The sequence below is a fragment of the Portunus trituberculatus genome, chromosome 34 (assembly GCF_017591435.1).
Source record: "Portunus trituberculatus isolate SZX2019 chromosome 34, ASM1759143v1, whole genome shotgun sequence".
In the NCBI taxonomy this organism is placed as follows: Eukaryota; Metazoa; Arthropoda; class Malacostraca; order Decapoda; family Portunidae; genus Portunus; species Portunus trituberculatus.
The window spans coordinates 5,446,817-5,465,042 of record NC_059288.1 but is presented as its reverse complement, the minus strand read 5'-3'; the positions used below and the strand labels follow the sequence as shown (position 1 = coordinate 5,465,042).

Here is an 18,226-nt window from a genome sequence, read left to right as displayed (position 1 = left end):
TTAAAAAATCTTCACACAATTCTATACAGCAAAGAGATCTAATAATGATATACATAATAATAACATTTAAACCAATATCACTAAGGAAGTACATTAATTTGACTATCCTAAATCAGCATGGCACAATAGGTACAATACTACTATCATCATCACCAATAGCACCTTATCTTGTCTAATTGTTAGGAATAATTTCTTAAGGCACATACTTCTGTCTACCTACATTTTATATAATCTAGGTTTCTGTATTGAATCATGTCTTCATCTTACAATATTTTCCTTACTTTCTTTCTTCTTTGTTGTTATTCATTTTACATTCTCACCACATCTCTTGAATTTGTCTTTGTATGTTTTTTTGTTAATGTTTTTAAATTTTGTCTCCATAACTCTTCTTTTCTTTCTTATTTATTTTGTCTCATCCATCTTAAGTCAATGCTACTATTTGAAGTTACACACATATATTATCTAAGTAGCTATGTCAGGTAACAGATGAGAAGAGTAATTAACAGGTTTAAGTGATAACATATTGTCTTTTTTCTTGTCTTCTTCCTGCCTTGACACAAATATTCACACACTAATAAAAACATCAATATAGGAACTAATTGTTTATCCAGTATTTTTGTCTTCTATCTTCTTCTATCCCAACCCAACCCAGTCATATAGCCGGGATTTTCTTTTCCATAAACTCATAAATTTCCTCAACTTCATTTTCAAACATATCTCATCTCTTTTTTTTTTCTTAATTCCCACCAACTCAGTCCTTTAATCCATCTTTCAATCTTCTATCCCATCCCATCCTAGTTCTAACGCTTATCTCTTCAATAAATATCATAAATTTTCTTCTCATTGCCAAACATACTTCTCATCCCCTATCATCTATTCCCACCCACCATAGCCCCATAATGCAGCTTTTTCCTCTTTTACATACACTATTTTCAAACACAATTTATCAGTTAGTGTCTTATCTTCTTATCCTCACTCGGTTCCTTTCACCATCAGGACCTTAGCTATTTCTCAGGTACAGAACCCCTTTATAGCTTGTGGAATGCTTCACTGTAAGGCTGGCCCCTACTATAGTCTGTCTAATCTTAAGTGGTTCCTGGGTCTCGGTTTGAATGGTGTCCCAGGGAATGCTTGGTTGTCAGATCTTGAGGAAAACCATGAGCTGTCCTTGTAATAAAAGCATTGATCAACAGAAAACAAATATTATTCACATCAAATCAATTACGTTATCAATAAGCTACAATATGTTTTAAATCCAGGAGCCATTTTAGAGTAGACAGACTATAATACCTACACTAAACACAGTAATTATCTTTCTATACACGCAGATTATTAACTGTACATCACAACAGTTCCTTCACTTTTTGCTCCTCCTCCTCCATCATTAACACAACCTTTAAATTACAAAGAATCAGTCTATCTATATCACATCTTCCCTCTCTTCCAGCAGTTAGTGTGTCTTTCAGCATAACCCATGAATCTTTATGTTTTCCTGTTTCAACACAAACAAACAGGAAACCCAAAGAATCATATGTTTTCCTGCTTCAACATAAACAAACAGGAAAACACAAGAATCTATAAATAAGTTTTCCTTCAACAATAGAATCTTATAAACACACGGAGGCAAGAAAACAAAAATTTAAAGGTTTTCCTGCTTCAACACTCTTACAAACACACACAAAGCCAGGAAAACGCAAGAATCTATAAGTTTTCCTAAATCAACACAAACAAACAAGAAAACACAAGAATCAATAGGTTCTTTCCCACTTCTGTACCATTATAAACACACACACAGAACCAGGAAAATGCAGCAACCTATCTTATTCCTGCATCAACAAAAACAAGCTACAGATCAGAGTTTCGGAAGTTACCACACGTTGGGAAGTTTGGCGGAGGCTTAGGAATGTCGTGGTCCTCCCCAATCTTAAACACAAGGTCCATGCCAGCCGCTGAGTGGAAGAGGAGGTGGCAGTGGAGCAGCCAGTAGCCGGGGTTGTTGGCAGTGAAGCGAACAACAGTGTAGCCACCGTCAGGGATCGTTACTGTGTCTTTGTATGGAGGGTCGATTAGGTTCCTCTCTATCAAGCCCTGTTGATCCATCTCCATAACCTGTAAGTTGATAGACGAGGGAAATAGAAGTGGTCAAAACCTTGGTAATTGATAAAGCTTTTTCTTACATTTTTCAAGCAAGGACTGACCACCATCACTTCATAACCACACTGAGAAGAAGGGAAACAAAAATCTGAAGGTTTTCCGGCTTCAACACCCTTACAAGCACACACAGAAAGCCAGGAAAACACAATCTACATACTTTCTTGCTTCAAAACCCTTTTACACCTTTATAAACACACATACAGGAAGGAAAACACAAGAATTTATACATTTTCCTCCTTCAACATTCTTATAAACACACACATAGACAGGAAAACACAAGAATCTAAAGGTTTTCCTGCCCGAGTGCCTGACTGACCTGGCTGCGAGTAATGAAGGCGTCGTCCACATCATTGGGTCTGCCCTGCGCCAACACCCAGAAGTACTCCCCATGCATGTGTATTGGGTGGTTCTCGTCCCCGTACTGGCCTACAAGGGAGGAGGGATATGGTGTTAGTTTTATCCATGTATGTATTTATATAGTCCAGCAGCTGGTGGGGAGGACAAAGAAAAGGTGGAGGGAGTGTGTGATGGAGGATATGAATTTGTTGGGAATAGAACATATGGTACAAGATTGCCAGTTGTGGAAAGAAGTCATCATCCGTCCAACTCCACCCTGAACGGGAAAATGTGTACGTTAAACAAATATGATGATGATGATGATGATGATGATGTATTTATGCAATCATTCTTGTTACCTTTGAAAATAGTTATGGTGAGAGGACTGTTTTTTTATTTATTTTTTTTTTCATGGTTCCAGTTACAGATGATTAACGAGATTTCTACACTATGATCAGGAGAAACAGCCTTGAGAACTTTGCTAATTATATATATAGCGGAGTTACAGAGGAAGACAAAATGGATAGAGACAAGTGAATCATTAGCTTTAGCTGTCTATTTGTCTATCTATTTGCTTTACATAGAGAGTCACAAAGAGATTAAGGAATAGAAATAAGTGAAGGAGACTGAACAAATGGCACCAATATCTATATACACAGCCAAAGGAAAAAAGATTTGCCTATTTATTCTCTTTGCTTATTTCCTTTACCAAGAAAAAGAGAGGGAGTCACAGAGGAAGATAAGAAGGGTAGAAACAGCTGGAGGAGACACAAAAATGGCACCAGTCTCTATATAAACAGCAAAAAGAAAAAAATTTATCTATTAATTTATCTCATTGTTTATTTCTTTCACAGAGACAAAGAGAGGGAGTCACAGAGGGAGATAAGAGAAATAGAAATTGCTAGAGGAAACACAAAAATGGCACCAAACTCTATATAAACATCCAAAAGAAAAAAAATCTATTTATTCAACTATTTGCTTATTTCTTCACAGAGACAGAGAGGGAGTCACAGAGGGAGATAAGAGAGATAGAAACTGCTGGAGGAGACACAAAAATGGCACCAAACTTTATAAACAACCAAAGAAAATAACAACTAAGACAGCACAACAGACCGCCATACCTTCATCTATGAGCACCAGTTCAACCGTGGCACCAAGAGGAACGTTGTACATGTGCAGACACTCGCAGTAGTCCTGGTGACACTGGCGCCCCACAGGAGGAGAGTCAACGTTACAGATGTTCCCCTCAGAGGCGCCACCCAGCAGGAGGGGAGTGGCCGGTGGTGCGAAGGTGAGGTTGTTTATCTGTGGTGTTGGGATCTGCTGCTCCTCAGGCACTGGGAAGGCAATAAAGTACTTAGTCACATTAACAGTCAGGATTTCTCTTTCTATTTATAAACTCTGGAACTCCCTACCTGCTTCTGTAACCCCAATTTCCTATGGCTTGACTTCATTTAACCCCTTTAATACTGGGACACATTTCTACCTTAAGATTTGTGTATAGCTAGACCATTTTATTGATATTAGAAGTCTATAGAAGGTCAGAAGATTAATGGCCACAGTCTTCACTATTTTAATCCCTCACATAAGTTTCTGAAGTTTTATAAAATCACCAAATAGTAACCAAAATGAATATGAAACCTTGACATTGTACTGAAGGGGTTAAGAGTGTTTCAAGACATTTATCCCTTTTTTTGGCTAACTCTCTCAAACTAGCAAGGGGACTGGCAACTTAGTGGGCCTTTTTTTGTTGTTTTATGTTGCCTTTTGCCAGCTTTCTCCTCTACCATAAAAAATTCCTGCCTTTGTGTACAGTTTTATATCTTTTACTTCTTCTCTATTCATAATCTGTTTTTGAGAATGATTTTATGTCCACCTCTTCTTTATTTATAATCTACTGTTTCCAAGCATTATTTCAGGTCTCCAGCCTGTATTTCACCTCTACCTCACAATCTACTGTCTTCAAACACTACCTGAACCACTTGAACACCTCCACCAGACCCCATCTTAGTCACCCTCATGTTCCCTATGCCACTTGAAGACCTCCACCACACCTCCTCTTATGTCTCCTGTACTGCTTCAAGACCTCCACCAGATCCTCCCTCTTAATCACCCTTGAGGCCCCTGTACCACTTAGAGACCTCCAGCCCCTTTTAATCTCACCCTGCTCTGATCACTGTCCCTGCTAATGCTACATGCACCACCCCCTCACCACCCACTTACTGTAGTCAAAGTTGTAAAAAGACCGTGAGTAGAAGAGAGCATTGTGCACACGGTTCATCTCAAAGGCTAGGTAGTGGGTGAAGTTAGCCACGGGAACCAGGGCTTGCTGTGGCATGGGGTGGTGTGACCGCAACCAGGCCACACACAGCAGGTTGTCCTTGCAGGCGCTATTGATGGTGTTCACTTGCTGCGGGAGATGTCAGTGGTGAAGTTATGACATGGTTGATTGTTGGGTTGGCTTGTGTATTGTAAACTATTGACTCTATAATCCAGTGAAGTTACTAATCCCACATCCCAGAAATCCCAATGATGGCTGACCTGTACTAAGTCAGGTTAGGTTAGGCTAGGTAAAGATTAGGTTAGGTTAGGCAAGGCTATACTCACCACACCAGGGGGAGGCACCATGGTGTATGTGGGCTTCCTGTCAAGAGCGCGTCTGAGGCTTGAATCGAGAGTGTCCTGAGTGGTGACGGGGCTCAGTGTGGTGACTCCCTTGGTGCCACCCTTCACAGCCTGGCCTACCACATCCTCGTACTGCAGCAGGGCAAACTGGTGGGCTTGTGTCTCCACACAGTCCACGCCGCCATAGAAACTCATCCAGAAGTGGCCGGACTTGCCATATTCTGCCGTCAGCACCACATCCCAGCGCTCACCTTGAGGAACAAAGGGACATGAGCCACACCTTAGAAATCACAGATGAGGAGAAAAGTAGATCAAAATAACTTGAAAAACAGAGGACATTACAACTAAATAAGGAAAACACAAACATACAGACACACAGACACACAGACACTCTGAACTAGATAAACAGATAAAGAAGAAACTAAAAACAGATATAAAAAATAAATAACTAGAAAAAACAGGATATTATAACAAAACACAGAACACAGACAGACACAGACACCTTGCCGTACATAAACATAAATGAACAAGCAACTAAAAACACGGTTATAAGAAAAAAAAATAAATAAATAGAAAAAGGGGATATTATAACAAAACACAGACACACAGACAGACAGACAGACACTTACCGGCATACACAACAACAGAGGAGGCATTGACAGGCACGAGAGGGTTGCCGTCAGACGCTATGATGGTGAGCGGATGGTCCTCCACACTCACCACAAAGGGACAGTTCAGGATGGCATTGCTGATGAGGCGGAGGCGATACCGGTTACCTGCGGAAAGAAGGGACGTGGTGGTGGTTGGTGGTGGTGGTGGTGGTAGTTTGTAAAGGAAATGATGAAGAAAATAAAGGAGATTGAAAAAGAGGTGATAATAATTTAGAACAATGTGAATATAGATGAGTTTGTAGATGGAGGAGGAGGAGGAGGAGGAGGAGGAGGAGGAGGAGGAGGAGGAGGAGGAGGAGGAAGAGATATACAGAAAGGTGACGACATTCTGAAATTTAGAAGAAAAGAAATGGAGAGGAAACTAATTTATATATCTGTGTGTGTGTGTGTGTGTGTGTGTGTGTGTGTGTGTGTGTGTGTGTGTGTGTGTGTGTGTGTGTGTGTGTGTGTGTGTGTCTTACCTGGCGTCACCTTGAAGACTGAGTAAGGCATGAGAGATGGCAAGGAGTTCTTTGGTGCATGCTGTAAAGGAGAAAAAAAATGATGAATAGATGAAATAAATAACTCAATAAAGAGATGCATGTGTCTATAGGTCTATGAATCAATGAATAGAACAGTGACAACAGTAAATATCTCTTTACTTTTTCTCTTTCCCTGAGAACTAAACTTTAAATAGATGAATAAATAAAACAGAAAAAGATAAAGTAATACAAGAATATGGAAGAAAAAAATAAAGAAACAAGTATGAAAAGATAACAAAGAAAACAAGAATATAGAAGGAAAGAGAGAGAGATAAAAAAAAAGAATGATAGGAAGAGATAACTAAGAAAACAATATGGAAGAAAAATGAGTAAAAAATAAGAGAATGATTGAGAGAAAATAAAGAAAACAGAAACACAGAAAGAATAGGATAAAGAGAAAGAAAGAAGAAAAAAATGGATAAAAAAATCAGGAAGAAAACAAGAACACTGAAGGAAAAAGAGATAGAAAGAAGAGAACAATAAAAGAGAATCAAGAAAACAACATGGAAGAAAAGGAATAAGAAATAAGAGAATGATGGAAGAGGAATACTACTAACCTGGTAAGCACCGCGGCCATTCACCAATGCTGATTTAGGGAAGTCGTCCCCGCCGCTGTGGTGACGGAACACAAACTTGTCCTCCGTGGTGATGTGAAGCCAGTCGTGCATCTGTGGGCGGGGGTTGGGGGCAGATGAGGTTAGGTTAGGTTGCATAAGGTTAGGCTTGGGTATTGGTATTTATGTGATTGATTTCAGCCTCTAGATCACAAGGCTTTTCAGGATAACAAGCTTAAGATTATAGTCAGAAATGTTTTCAACCTTTCCTCTTTCTTAGTCATTCGAGCATTCTGTCCTCTCTATCCCTAAAACATCTTTCACTTTGCAAGAATAACAAGTATAAGATTATAATATGAAATGTTCTTAATCCAGCTCCTTTGTACATATTCAAGCAGTTTGTTCTCCCTGCTACACTTTCCCACTGTCTCTAAAACAAAGGTGCTCAACCCGGCATTTGTAGACCCCTAGGGGTTCACAAGATTTCCTGGGGCATTTAGATGGCTGATCTAATAATATTCTTTGCAGTACCATTGCATATTAAGTTACTTTCAGTCACTAAATTAACATTCTGTTTGACATCAGATTACTGGGGCTTCACAGTCATATCACTCAGAAGGTTCTTAACCAAAAAAATGGTTGAGAACTCTTGCCCTAAAACAGCATCTTTCAGCCTGCAGGATTAATACATTTGAGATTATAGTCTGAAATATTTCTAATCCTGCTCCTTTTTTATTTTTATATGGAAGTACATATGTATTCTATGTCTGTCCTCCTTGCCACACTGTCTCCATCCCTAGAACACATCCCAAAGCTTACCAAAATGACATGCTCAGAGAGATCATAGTCGTAGGTGTCTCTGTTTGGGTCGTTGGCAGCCGGCTCCCTCACTATCAAGGCGCCATACACACCGTCACCTCTCTGGAAACCTGCAAGTGGAGATGAGGACAATGGTGATGTGGGTTTGCTATGTACTGCTGCTGCTACTGCTGCTGCTAATACTACTACTGGTTAATGCACATGATAGTAGCACATTTAAAATGAAGGACTGTGATTCTACTATTACTATTACTACTATCACCATTACTACTACTATTATTACTACTCTACTACTACTACTATTTGTCACTCACCAAAATTCACATGAAAGAGGTACATTTCAGCATTACAAAGAAACAAAAGAAGGATGAAAAAGTATGATAAGGGAAACAAGGATATACTGGAAGGAAAGAAAGAGAAACTACTGCTACTACTACCACTACTACTAATACTATTTGTCACCCACCAAAATTCACATGAAAAAAGTACATTTCAGAATTAGAAAGAAATAAAAGGATGGAAGATGATGATTAAGAAAACAAGAATAGAGAAGGAAAAGAAAAACTATTACTACTACTACTTCTACCACCACCACTACTACTACTACTACTACTACTATTACTACTACTACTACTACTGCTGCTACCACTACCACTACCACTTGCCACCCACCAGCATGCGAATGGTAGAAGTGTGTCCCGGCATTGGAGGCGATGAAGGAGTATTTGAAGGTGGAGCGGGCAGGGATGGCACACTGAGTGATGCCTGGGGTGCCGTCCATGTAAGGAGTGCCCTCAGCAGGTGAGTCAGGGTCTGTAGTGCTGGAGCCTCTCATAGTAAGTCCGTGCCAATGCATAGTCAACCCGTCGCTGTGCAGCAAATTCTTGACATTCACCACTACACGGTCACCAAGACAGACCTAGGGATGGGGAGGAATGGGAGGAAAAAAAGGATTATTAGGTGAGTGTTCTAGTGTAAAGCTTACCCATTGGTATTTTCTATCACTCAGTCACCAAGACAGACCTAGGGATGGGGAGGAATGGGAGGAAAAGCAGGATTTTTTGGTGAGCATTCTAGTGTAAGGCTCACGCATTATCATTTATACACCATCACTCAGTCACCAAGATAGACCTATGGAAGGGGAGGAATGGGAGAAAACTTGGTGAGTGTTTTAGTGTAAAGCTCACCCATCACTTTATAAGGAGTTCATTTTATCAGTCACCAAGATAGAGACAGGGAAGAGCAAGAAGGGAAGGACTGTGAAGTGAATCTGTTATAGTGTGTGTCACAGTAAGTCAAACCATCACTGTGTAAGGCGTCTTGACAGTTTCCTATCACCCTGTCACCAATGCAAACCTGAAAAATAGGAGAAAAGGGGGATAATCAAGTTAATCTACTGAAGCCTCTCAATGGAAAAACTCCTGCATCACAACTCCACTCCATGCAGAAGGCTCTAGCTGATGTCTCATGAGTTTTTAACCCTTCAATACTGGGAACACATTTTTACCTTGAGGTTTGTGTGATTAGACCATTTTATTTACATTAGGAAGGGTCTATGGAGGTCAGAAGATTAATGGCCAGTCTTCACTATTTCAATCCCATCACATGAGTTTTTGAAGCTGTATGAAATCACCAAATTGTCACCAGAATGAATATGGGAATGCATCATGCTACTGAAGGGGTTAAGGGTGTTTTTATGGTAGTAGAGACAGACTGACAGGGTTTTTATATCACTAACAGGAGAAACACTCTTGAGAACCCAGCTTATCATCTCTGTGTCCTTTGAAAGCAATTGTAGAGAGAGAGAGAGAGAGAGAGAGAGAGAGAGAGAGAGAGAGAGAGAGAGAGAGAGAGAGAGAGAGAGTGTGTGTGTTGTGTTATAGTGTGTGTTTACCTGTATAGGAGGGCCCGGCATTTGTTTGTTGATGACCAGAATTCTGCGTATGATGCCATCAGCAGCTATGCAGTCTGGCCGAGCGCAGTCCGTGATATTGTAAGGGCAGTCGTAGCATGCCCTGAGGAAAAAGAGGTTAGAGTTAGGAGAAAGAACAGATACTGACACACACACACACACACACACACACACACACACACACACACACACACACACACACACACACACACACAGGTAGATAGATAGTAAAATATATAAAGAGAATAATAATACTTGCATGCAGATACGATAGATAAAGAGAGAGAGAACACACACACACACACACACACACTCACCTGGACATGGTCTGGTAAGGATGCACATCAAAATTAAATTGACACACTCTTGTATCTCCCTCCACACATTTTCTGTAACAGTTCCTCCCTGTAAAGAATCGTTGTTATTATTATTATTGTTATTATTACCATTGTTATTATCATCATCATCATCATCGTTATTTTCATTATTGTTATTATTATTATTATTATTATTATTATTATTATTATTATTTTAAGAAGTGTTATTGAATTAAATTATAGAGGTGTGTGTGTGTGTGTGTGTGTGTGTGTGTGTGTGTGTGTGTGTGTGTTCACCACGGTCGTCTGCTGGTCCCTCAGCCAGTCTTCTCCATTACGGAGCGAGCTCAGTGTGTGTGTGTGTGTGAGGCGACAACCCCTCCAATTACCTCTCGAATGTGTGTGTGTGTGTGTGTGTGTGTGTGTGTGTCCTACTTTCCTTTAGCTCATGTCAACACCCTCTCACTTTTCCCTTCAAAATTTTCCTACTCACTTTTCCTTACAATTCCCGGCGTCACACTTACCTGCCACTCACCCTACAAATGTCAAAGGTTCCCTAATCAGTAATAATAATAACAATAACAATAATAATAATAATAATAATAATAATAATAATAATAATAATAATAATAATAATCCAACTACAAATCTTCACTTTTCCACTAAAAAAAGATGGTTTGGTTTAATTTTTCCTATTTTTCATGGCGGCATATGAACCCACTGCTGTGACGCCTTGCCACTCACTGTCACGCTAACCTTTGAGTTTGTCCACGCTAGAAAACACTGAAACAACGATCCTGTGTTTCGAAAAATGTTTCCTGGTGTGGACAGGCCTTCATTCTAAAGTCACGCTAACCTCACGCTCAGTCACGGTAACATCACTCTCATTTACGCTAGACTCACGCTCACTTTATACTAATTCACGTTAATCTCTTTCATTCACGCTCAATCACGCTAACTGTACACACTCACACTAACACTGCACTAACACGCTAAAATCACTCACTCACTCAGGCGAACTATAGGCTACACTCACGCTAACCTCACACACTCATACTCTCACGCTAACTATACAAAGATTCACGCTAATTATTCACTCACACACATACTACACACACTTATCCACTTCAGTACCATGGCACGTTTTCATAATCATTCTATTTGGTGATTTTATGCAGCTTCAAAAACTCACGTGGGAGATTGAAATAGTGAGGACTGTTGCCATTAATCTTCTGACCTCCACAGATCCTCCCTTATGTAATTAAAATGGTCTAATTGTACACAAATCTCAAGGTAAAAATGTGTCACAGTATTGAAAGGGTTAAATTAACTATACCCTCACTCACGCTAATTGCACACACACACACACACACACACTAACCAGGTGTGGGCGGCTCCTGTGCTAAGATGACAGAAGTGAGAGTGACGATAGCGGCTCCCAGCACAAGCACCGCCATTGTTCCTGCAGCCACGGCACTGCCACTCAACTGACACCCGCACGCCATGACCTTCCTTTATATACCCGCAGCCGCCAGCCTTGGTCAGCCTTACTGGGTCCGCCTCCTCTCGTCCTCCATCTGTACGTGAAGGTAAATGATTATAGGAAGTGGGAGGAGGTGCGATAAAGGCGTAAATTGAAGAGAACTGAATGAAAAGGGATAGAGGAGATGAAATAAGCAGTAATTTAATGGTAAAGAAATGTGTAATAGGGAAATAAGTGGAGAAGAAGAGATGGAATGTAAAAAAAAGACTTAGAAAAGAGAAAGGATTAAAGGAAGTGTGAGAAGGTGCGATAAAGACGTAAATTGAAGAGAACTGAATGAAAAGGGATAGAGGAGATGAAATAAGCAGTAACTGAAGGGTAAAGTAAGGTGTAATAGGGAAATAAATGGAGAAAATGAAGAAGAATGAAAAAAAAGGACTTAGAAAGATAGAAGGAATAATAGGAAGTGGGAGAAAGTGCAATAAAGGCGTAAATTGAAGAAAACTGAAAGAAAAAGATACAGGAGATGAACAAAAGCGGTAATTGAAGGATAACGTAAGGTATAATAAGGAAATAAATGAAGAAGAGGAGGAAGAATGGAAAAAAATGGCTTAGAACAGATAAATGTGCATAAAGAAGACGAAAGTTGCAAAAAATGAGAGAATACTTTTTATAAGAACAAAGGTTTATCTTCTTCTCACTCCGTTCTGTAGAAAAAAAAATCAATAAACAACAGTAAGTGACAGAATAACAGGAAACAACATAAAGGAATAAATAACAAGGATATGGAAAAGAGAAAAGGAGAGGAAGAATATTTTGAAAGATGAAAGAATGTCAGAAAAGAATAAATAAGGATATAAACGAAGAAAAAAAAAAAAGGAATATAGTGAATAAGAAGAGAAGAGAAAGGCAATAAACAGAAGATGTAGGAATAAGAAGACAAAAACAGGAAGAAATTATAACACAGAGGAGGAATGATTAGACGTATTAATGTGGAGATATGGATAACAGGAACACACAAGGGAGAGAAGAAGAAGAAGAAGAAGAAGAAGAAGAAGAAGAAAAAGAAAAGATGAAAGATTTAGAAACGAAAAGGTAGAATGACAAGATAAAATGAAAAAAAATATTAGAGAAGGAGGAACAAAGTAAAGGAGAAGCAAAGATTTACCTGCGGTTCTAAGAAAAGAGGAGATAAAACAATCCAAGAAAGGGAAGAAGAAGGAGGAGGAGGAGGAGGAGGAGGAGGAGGAGGAGGAAAAGAGACAACGAAGACGTAGTGAATATCAAGAGAGAGAGAGAGAGAGAGAGAGAGAGAGAGAGAGAGAGAGAGAGAGAGAGTGTGTGTGTTTCCCCCTCATAATACACCTTACATTAATACATTCAATAAAAAAAATCATGAAGGATTTTTTTTTAAAGAAACGCATACTGACTTAGCATTTTTTCTTACCTCAACTTCCGTGTGTGTGTGTGTGTGTGTGTGTGTGTGTGTGTGTGTGTGTGTGTGTGTGTGTGTGTGTGTGTGTATAGAAGTGAGTCAAGCACGTAATGTACACTTATCCTAAATTGTCCTACTGTTTACACACACACACACACACACACACACACACACACACACACATCCGGTCATATATTTAATTTGCCTATTAAAGTTTATCTGGAACATTGCGTTGTATCTGTGTGTGTGTGTGTGTGTGTGTGTGTGTGTGTGTGTGTGTGTGTGTGTGTGTGTACGAGGGTCAGCACTGCCCTATTTGCATTGACCTTCAGAGGGAACGCAATTTGTATTCTTTCTACACAAAATAAACGGAAGAAACTTAAAGACGCAACTCCTCCCCCCCACCCCACCACGTCCATGTCCTGTCCTGTAGGGCAGGGGGCAGAGAGCAGGGTGGCAGGGTGGCATGGAGGGTGACGCACGTGGTGCACAAGAAGTAGCACAGTACATACCAGCAGCGGTACGGTACATGTGTTGAAACATTATGTGCTTTATAGTGTGTGTGTGTGTGTGTGTGTGTGTGTGTGTGTGTGTGTGTGTGTGTGTGTGTGTGTGTGTGTGTGTGTGTGTAATTCACCTCAGTCGTTTGCTCGTCACCCAGCCAGTCTCCCCCATTACGGAGCGAGCTCAGAGCTCATAGACCGATCTTCGGGTAGGACTGAGACGACAACACACTCCACACACCGGGAAAGCGAGGCCACAACCCCTCGAGTTACATCCCGTACCTATTTACTGCTAGGTGAACACACCCCACACATAAGAGGCTTGCCCATTTGCCTCGCCGCTTACCGGGACACGAACCCGGCCCTCTCGATTGTGAGTCGAGTATGCAAACCACTACACTACGCGGTGTGTGTGTGTGTGTGTGTGTGTGTGTGTGTGTGTGCACTCATTATCACAGCCGGTTCACCCTTGGGATTGCAAACTCACGCCCTTCAAGTTTCACAGGTTTTCCCCAGTGCCCAAAGGCGCACACACACACACACACACACTGCCTGAAATGTGCCACGCGTCACGTTAGTTACTATTGCTACTACTACTACTACTACTACTACTACTACTACTACTACTACTGCTGCTGCTGCTGCTGCTGCTGCTGCTACTACTGCTACTACTACTGCTACTACTACCACTACTACTTTTACTATACTACTGCTACTACTACTATTACTATTACTATAACTACCACTACTAATGCAGTTACAACTACTACTTTGCACGAGTGTTTAGGGCGGCCTCCATGGTGGTTCGGCTTTCCGCTGCCTTGCCCTGCCCCGCGCCGTCGCCTTAAGCCTCTAGACAAGTCTTTTTCTTCTAGGAAATATATATTCTTTGGTGGCAGACAAGTTCTTTCTCGTAACTGTGAAAGAGACGAGTGGCTGTGGCAAGTGCAGGGGGAGGCAGCTTTCATTGTAGCCAGTGACCTGAGGAAGTGACCTGACCCCTACCTCCCCTTGACCTGACCGAGCGACATGACCTTCACCACGCCGAGAAGCAGCGTTAGCAAGTGTCGTGGTATGTGCCGCACAACATTGTACTACACCTAAACCATTGCAATTCAAACGGAAATTAAAAGTCCATAGTGTGTGTCACCATTATGAAGGCAGAGTCATGGTGCATCAGTGAGCAACTCACGTGACAGACAGACAGACAGACAGAAGAGTGGTGTGACAGACAGACAGATAGACAGAGGAATGGTGTGACAGACAGACAGACAGACAGAGGAATGGTGTGACAGACAGACAGACAGACAGACAGGGGAGTGGTGTGACAGACAGACAGACAGACAGAGGAGTGGTGTGACAGACAGAGGAGTGGTATGACAGACGAGGCAGTGACGGACAGGACCTTACCCGCCTCTCCCTTAACACCCCATCCACGAGCCACACCTCGTGGATGTGGGGTTATTACTACATCACCACCACCACCACCACCATCATCATTACCACCACCACTACTAACAACAACTACCACTATCACCACCACCACCACCACCACCACCACCACCACAACAACAACAACAACAACAAACAAGTACTACTACCAATAATAATAATAATAATAATAATAATAATAATAATAATAATAACAACAACAGCAACAACGTGAAAGATGGCGAGCGTTCCCCGCAGAGTGAAAGACCAGCGGTAACACAAGTACACACACAACGCAGTCTTTCACCGCACACTTTTGCCAGGCAGGAGAGAATCAGGATCAGAATATCAGGATCAGAATCTCCACCATCTACTTCACAACGGTTAATACTGACACACACTATTACACCTTCATGAGCTAAAAGTCTCTGAACGTTTATGTGGTCAATCTTAACCCCCCTTCAGTACTGGAACGCATTTCTGTCATGTATTTCTTGTGTGATTAGACGATTTTACTTACATTAGGAAGGGTCTATGGGGGTCAGAAGATTAATGGCCAGAGTCTTCACTATTTTAATCCCTATAGTAGTTTCTGAAGCTGTATAAAATCAAGTAGTAAGCAGAATGAATAGGAAAACGCGTCCTGGTACTGAAGGGTTAATGTTTTTTTTTATTATGTAACGAAGAAAATGAATAAAAAGAAGGGCCCACTGGAATAGCGGTCTCTAAAAAAAATATAAGTAAAGAATTATCCAAAAGTATGACGGTTAATGGTTATAAAATTAAAAAATAGATAAAAAGGTCCATTCAGTACTGAGGAGCTTAAAGTGGTTCCTTCTACATGTTGCTTGGTGGCGGCTCAGATCGGTAACAGCCTCGCCTCGCCTCGTGCCACCATCCACAAACAGGTGCTGGTAACGTGAGTGTGGAAAATAAAAAAAAGAAGAAAAGAAAAAATAAAGGAAAAAAAACATATCAGAACAACCAAACCATCAAACGTAACGAGAAAAAATAGAAAAAAAAGAAAATGAAGAGGAAAAATATGAGTTTGGGGCATTGTTGGAGTGGTGTACGGTTTACGAGTGTGGTGGTGTGGTGGTGTGGCGAATGCTGTCATCCACACCACCACGTGACATTACATCGCGCCACCCCGGGCCGATGCAGTCATTTCGGGCGTGTTTTTCTTTTTCTTTCTCTTTTCTTTTTTTTTTTCTAAGAGAGAATATCTGGTCAAGGGCAACATAAAAAAGACCCACTTAGCTACCAGTCCCCTTACAGATCAGAGAGAGTTGGCCAAGAGAAAGGGGTAAATGTCTTGAAACCTCCTTCCTCTTAACCCCTTCAGTACCAGGACGTGTTTTCATATTTATTCTGCTTCCAAGAAATTTTATACAGCTTCAGAAACTTGTGTAGAGATTAGAATAGTGAAGACTCTGGTCATTAATCTTCTGACCTTCGTAGACCCTTGCTAATGTCAATAAAATCGTCTAATCACACCCAAAACTCAAGGTAAAAATGCGACCCAGTACTGAAAGGAGTTGAATTCATGTCATTAGAGTCAAAACACATCTCTCCTCTTTGTGGTCTTGACGGTGGTGGTGGTGGTGGTGGTGGCGGTTGTAGGACAGAGAGTAACAAGGAAAAGAAAAGTAACTGGTGGTGGTGATGGTAGTAGTAGGGGTGAACCTGGTGGTGATGGTGGTAGTGGTGGTAGTGGTGTTGGTGGTGGTGGTTGTAGGACAGAGAGTAACAAGGAAAAAAAAGCAACGGTGGTGGTGGTGATGATGGTAGTGGTGGTAGTGATGGTGGAGGCCTGAGTGTTAGGTTGGTGGTGGTCAGTATAGTTCACCCATGTTAGTGATGCGGTTAAGAGGCGGCAGGACGGAAGGTAGTGAGGAACTGGCGAGGATGGAGAGAGGTATAGTGGTGATGATGAGTGTGTTTCCCTTCACCAGGTGCGGAACCAGGTGCAATCAGGTCACTGTAGCACCTTCCGTGATTCCCAGGTGAGTGAAGGTGGCGGGGAGGATTGCAGTACCTGATGTGTGGGTGTGGGTGTGGCGTGAACTACCTCCACGTCACCCACTCCTATTTACGGGACTTCACAGGCTAAAGAAGGTATTTTGGGCACCTATCTGAAACACCAACATTGTGACCTTATAACCTAACCTAACCTTCTTCGTAGGATCTTACTCCCACTGTAAGGTCAGCCACTCGAATTAACTTCTTCCAACCCGACGTCACTCAACCCTTAATCCGTCGCTGTGTTGTGGGACAGAGGGAGAGGGAAGGGGGAGAATGGGAAAAGAAGTGGTCAGTTGCCCCTTGTGTTTCCTTGCCGAGATGCTGAGTGTTATGTGAATGGAGATGTCCCCTGGGGCTTTCTCAGTTAACCCCTTCAGTGCCATGACACGTTTTCATATTAATTCAGGTTACTATTTGGCGTTTTCACACAGCTTTAGAAATTTCTTATGTGGTAATTAGGATAGTGAGAACTCTGACCCTTAATCTTCTGACCTTTCATAGACCTTTCCTAATGTATATAAAATCATTCAATCATACCCAAAACTCATGGTGAAAATGTGTCCCAGTACTGAAGGGGATAATGTCTCAACGGGGAGGTGTGCGTGGGTCAACCGTGGCACCAGAGTAGTCTTATGGCACCAATTGGTCCTGTATTCTGAAACGCTTTGCTCCCTCACCATCACTGCTTCCCAAAGATCCAGTTGAAGATATTCCGTGTTTTTTAGGGTATTTTGATAGTTCTGGTGATAGATTAGTAGGATTTCTAGTTTATTAAAAGGAAAAAGCTGTCTTGAAAACCCGCCTAGTTGTCTCTGTGGCCTTGCAAAATTGTCGTAGTGAGAGAGAAAGGCGTTTATGAACATGAGCGTTGCAAGACTGATTGAATACGTAGCTTGCAAGACTGATTAGTACAGACTTGGTGTATAGACGTAGTGATAACCTTCATTGACGTCACCATTCCGCCAGTCTCAATACACGGCTTGGGTTTCATGGATAGCCCCTTTTCATTACCGATTTTCGCACGTTTTTTTTTTTTTTTTCTGTGTATGAGGCGAAAGCTGGTCGAGGGCAACGAAAGAAGTAAAAAAAAAAAAAAAAAAATGGCCCACAGTAAAAATAAAAAGTTAATTGAAGTCGTTAATCTTAGATCCATATTTAAAAACACTTTGCTCTCTCACCACAACTGTTTTCCAAGACCACAGAGATGATTAGCAGGGTTTTCAAGAGTGCTTATGTAATTAATAATGTGGATATATTGTCAGTCTCCCTCTAGAACCTTTAAAACACCTTAATAAACACTTGTCAATCTAGATAAAACCTTTTGAAACAGTGGAGGTGAAGAGGAAAAGTGTTTGAGAATATGAGTGTGAAGTGTAGAAATATTGTCAGTCTGCCTCTAGAACCTTTAAAAACACCTTGATAAACAATTGTCAATTTAGA

The 18,226-nt window shown here is 41.1% G+C and overlaps 1 protein-coding gene across 1 annotated transcript in view; it reads right to left on the bottom strand.

The window, feature by feature from the left end:
• Nucleotides 1–355: 355 nt before the first annotated feature.
• The window catches only part of LOC123512713 (L-ascorbate oxidase-like), a 26,698-nt gene continuing 8,827 nt past the window's right edge, over nucleotides 356–18,226 (bottom strand). Inside the window, exons 2-14 of the mRNA XM_045269266.1 lie at nucleotides 11,291–11,486; nucleotides 9,910–9,997; nucleotides 9,575–9,695; nucleotides 8,353–8,599; nucleotides 7,681–7,790; nucleotides 6,865–6,975; nucleotides 6,248–6,308; nucleotides 5,745–5,891; nucleotides 5,098–5,366; nucleotides 4,714–4,900; nucleotides 3,612–3,827; nucleotides 2,471–2,580; nucleotides 356–2,109 (exon numbers count right to left, since the gene is read on the bottom strand). Of these exons, the coding sequence (XP_045125201.1) occupies nucleotides 1,846–2,109; nucleotides 2,471–2,580; nucleotides 3,612–3,827; nucleotides 4,714–4,900; nucleotides 5,098–5,366; nucleotides 5,745–5,891; nucleotides 6,248–6,308; nucleotides 6,865–6,975; nucleotides 7,681–7,790; nucleotides 8,353–8,599; nucleotides 9,575–9,695; nucleotides 9,910–9,997; nucleotides 11,291–11,414 (2,055 nt within the window). The 5' untranslated portion in view covers nucleotides 11,415–11,486 and the 3' untranslated portion in view covers nucleotides 356–1,845. The remainder of the gene's footprint in view (nucleotides 2,110–2,470; nucleotides 2,581–3,611; nucleotides 3,828–4,713; nucleotides 4,901–5,097; nucleotides 5,367–5,744; nucleotides 5,892–6,247; nucleotides 6,309–6,864; nucleotides 6,976–7,680; nucleotides 7,791–8,352; nucleotides 8,600–9,574; nucleotides 9,696–9,909; nucleotides 9,998–11,290; nucleotides 11,487–18,226) is intronic.